Raw genomic sequence first — 3148 nt, 5'->3', positions numbered from 1 at the left:
CAGATACAAAGTGAACGTCCCAGCTAAATCCTGGAACATGGGCTACATCCAAAAACCACACCCTATTCCCTAGATAGTGCACTCCTTTTGACCAGGACCCATAGGGCTCTGGTCAAAAGTAGTGCACTATATAGGGAATAAGGTGCCATTTTGGACTCAGCCATGTAGTCAGATATGTGGGAAGTAGAGTAGCATACTGACAGGTTTAACTTCTGTTTTCATACAGTTGTTATTTAAACACAATAAGCAGAGTGTTGTGTGGAACTAGGGAGCGGCGTGATCATTAGGCTTTTAAAAAACATCCTTTAATAACAAGTCTCTTCACAATGACATTTGTCAGTCCTTCAAATGAGGTTCCTTCCTTTAGCTTTAAGTGTAGAGTCTTAGGCCTATACTTTTGATAGGCTACTGCAAGTGTTATGGCTTGAGAGAGAGAGAGACAGAGACAGAGAGACAGAGAGACAGAGAGACAGAGAGAGACAGAGAGAGACAGAGAGAGAGAGAGACAGAGAGAGAGAGAGAGAGAGAGAGAGAGAGAGAGAGAGACAGAGAGACAGAGAGACAGAGAGAGAGAGAGAGAGAGAGAGAGAGAGAGAGAGAGAGAGAGAGAGAGAGAGAGAGAGAGAGAGAGACAGAGAGAGACAGAGACAGAGAGAGAGAGAGAGAGAGAGACAGAGAGAGAGAGAGAGAAGAAACCCACATTTTCCAAACATAAGACAATGCAATTATAACTACTGAACACTCTCTTAAAGAGGAGAACACAGTTCAAAGTGCGTCCATGTGAAATCTTCCTCAAAAGAAGAGAGAGAACAAGAGACAGAGAGAGACAGAAAGAAATAAAAAAAGAGACAAACAGAAAGAAGAAAGAAAGAAAGAGAGAGAGTGAACAAACAAGCGAAAGAGAGACACTGTTCATGAATAGTACATGAGAAGGAAGAGAAGAGAACCTGAAAGCCTCCTGTTGTTAGTTGAGATCTAGCTTGTCTTGAAGACTGGAGAGCCCAGAGAGAGTTAGAGAGAGAGATCCAGCGTACGGCTCACAGTAGACCGTATAGTACCTCTAGAATGTCTTATAATGCTTCATGAGCTACTGACGAGGGTAGAAGTACTACGGTGCTGGCTTTGGCACAGGTTGCTCCAGAGTTCGTAGGACAGCGGGTCCGTTTAGCTGCTACAGGGTTTCCCTCTCCAACGCCCACTCTCAGGGGCTCTCAGAAATCACCATACCTGAGAGAGGAGAAATAAAACATGTTGAAATATTACAATGATACGAGAATATAGAAGAGAATGTATGTGTATTTCATCTGTTTATTTGACCATGTCTACGTGTGTGTATTGGTTTGTGTATTAATGTGTGTCAATATTTAGGTGTGTGTTTGTGTCTATCTGTAAGTGTGTGTGCGTGCCTGTGTGTGTACATGTACGTCAGCCTCTCTGTGTGTCTGTGTCTGTGTGTGTGTGTGTGTGTGTGTGTGTGTGAGACTCACGCGTTGCTGTCAATAGCATGACTCACTCATTGCTGTTGGAGTTTTGTAGCTCTGTGTGTGTGTGTGTGTGTGTGTGTGTGCGTGCGTGCGTGTGTGTCTGTGACTCACTCGTTGCTGTCTGCAGTAGGAGTGTTGTAGCTCTGGAAGAGGGGCTGCATGAAGAGACCCAGGGTTCCCACCACACACACCAGGATAAAGATCCACAGGAACAGACGGTCAATTACCATCGCTACGTACTTCCAGTCCTCTATGATCTACAGGGGGGAGAGGGAGAGAGAGAGGGAGAGAGGGGGGAGAGAGGGGGGAGAGGGGTAGAACGAGGGGGAGAGAGAGAGAGAGGGGGGAGGGAGAGAGGGGAGAGGGAGAGAGGGAGAGAGAGGGGGAGAGAGAGAGAGAGGGGGGAGGGAGAGAGAGAGAGGGGGGCGAGAGAGGGGGGAGAGAGAGAGGGGGGAGAGAGGGGGGAGAGGGAGAGAGAGCAGGAGGGGTAGAAAGAGGAGGAGAGAGAGAGAAGGGGGAGGGAGAGAGAGGGGGGAGAGAGAGAGGGAGAGAGAGATAGATCGTGTAATTGTAAAAAATGTATATGCCAATTACAAATCTACACAAATCATTTGAACAGATTCCATTCTCCTCCTCCTCCTCACCCCTTCATCTCCGTCCTCCGTCTTCATGTGTTCAGCGATATACCTCACTCCATCCACCGCCTCCTCCAGGTCAGCGTCCCACTGGACCGCCACGCGCCGCCTGATCTCCGGAATACCGCCGTCCCCCGACACGTCTCCCACCTTCCAGACAAACTTCCGGGCCGAATCCTCCTTCACATAGAACGAGTCGGAGTCCGTCTGGATTCCTCCCAGCTTGATGTCGGAACACCGCCTTCTCGCCCCGCCTCGGGACTTCCCAGGGTTCCCGGAGGTGGGGTTCCCGGAGGTGGTGTTCCCGGAGGTGGTGTTCCCGGCAGCGGCAGTGGCTTGCTTCCGTCTAAGTTTTTCCTGGACATTATTGTTCCCGGGTTGTCTCATGAGGAGGAAGGCGGGGAGGCGGAGCAGGAAGAGGCGTTTGACCCAGTCAGGCATGCGGTGGGTGGACGGGGAGCGGTGGTGAACGTTGAGGACACACACACTGGTCACGATGGAGAAGGTGACCAACACCATAGTGAACATCAGGTATTTACCTGGATAGGAGAGGTTGGTTAATTTACACACACACACACACACACACACACACACACACACACACACACACACACACACACACACACACACACACACACACACACACACACACACACACACACACACACACACACACACACACACACACACACACACAGAGGAAGAATTACCCACATGGAATTTTAAAAAATGCAGTACTAACAGAACGTAAATTAATATTAAAATCTTAAAATGCATAGAAATAAATGACCAGAACAAACCAACCCACTACGTCTACCTACCTATGAGAGACACAGCCAGAGAGATGGGCGGTTCTACCTACCTATAAGAGACACAGCTATGGAGATGGGCGGTTCTACCTACCTATGAGAGACACAGCTATGGAGATGGGCGGTTCTACCTACCTATGAGAGACACAGCTATGGAGATGGGCGGTTCTACCTACCTATGAGAGACACAGCCAGAGAGATGGGCGGTTCTACCTACCTA

General features: G+C 49.0%; 1 protein-coding gene across 1 annotated transcript in view; it reads right to left on the bottom strand.

Annotated features, from left to right (window-relative positions):
• Positions 1-630: 630 nt before the first annotated feature.
• Positions 631-3148, bottom strand: part of LOC120041693 (neuronal acetylcholine receptor subunit beta-2-like) — a 7899-nt gene continuing 5381 nt past the window's right edge. The window contains exons 6-8 of the mRNA XM_038986561.1: positions 2129-2658; positions 1596-1741; positions 631-1227 (exon numbers count right to left, since the gene is read on the bottom strand). Coding sequence (XP_038842489.1) covers positions 1212-1227; positions 1596-1741; positions 2129-2658 — 692 coding nt within the window. The 3' untranslated portion in view covers positions 631-1211. The remainder of the gene's footprint in view (positions 1228-1595; positions 1742-2128; positions 2659-3148) is intronic.

Source organism: Salvelinus namaycush, unplaced genomic scaffold (genome assembly GCF_016432855.1).
Source record: "Salvelinus namaycush isolate Seneca unplaced genomic scaffold, SaNama_1.0 Scaffold508, whole genome shotgun sequence".
Classification (NCBI taxonomy): Eukaryota; Metazoa; Chordata; class Actinopteri; order Salmoniformes; family Salmonidae; genus Salvelinus; species Salvelinus namaycush.
The sequence above is the reverse complement of the archived record's forward strand: the minus strand, read 5'-3'. Positions and strand labels throughout refer to the sequence as shown.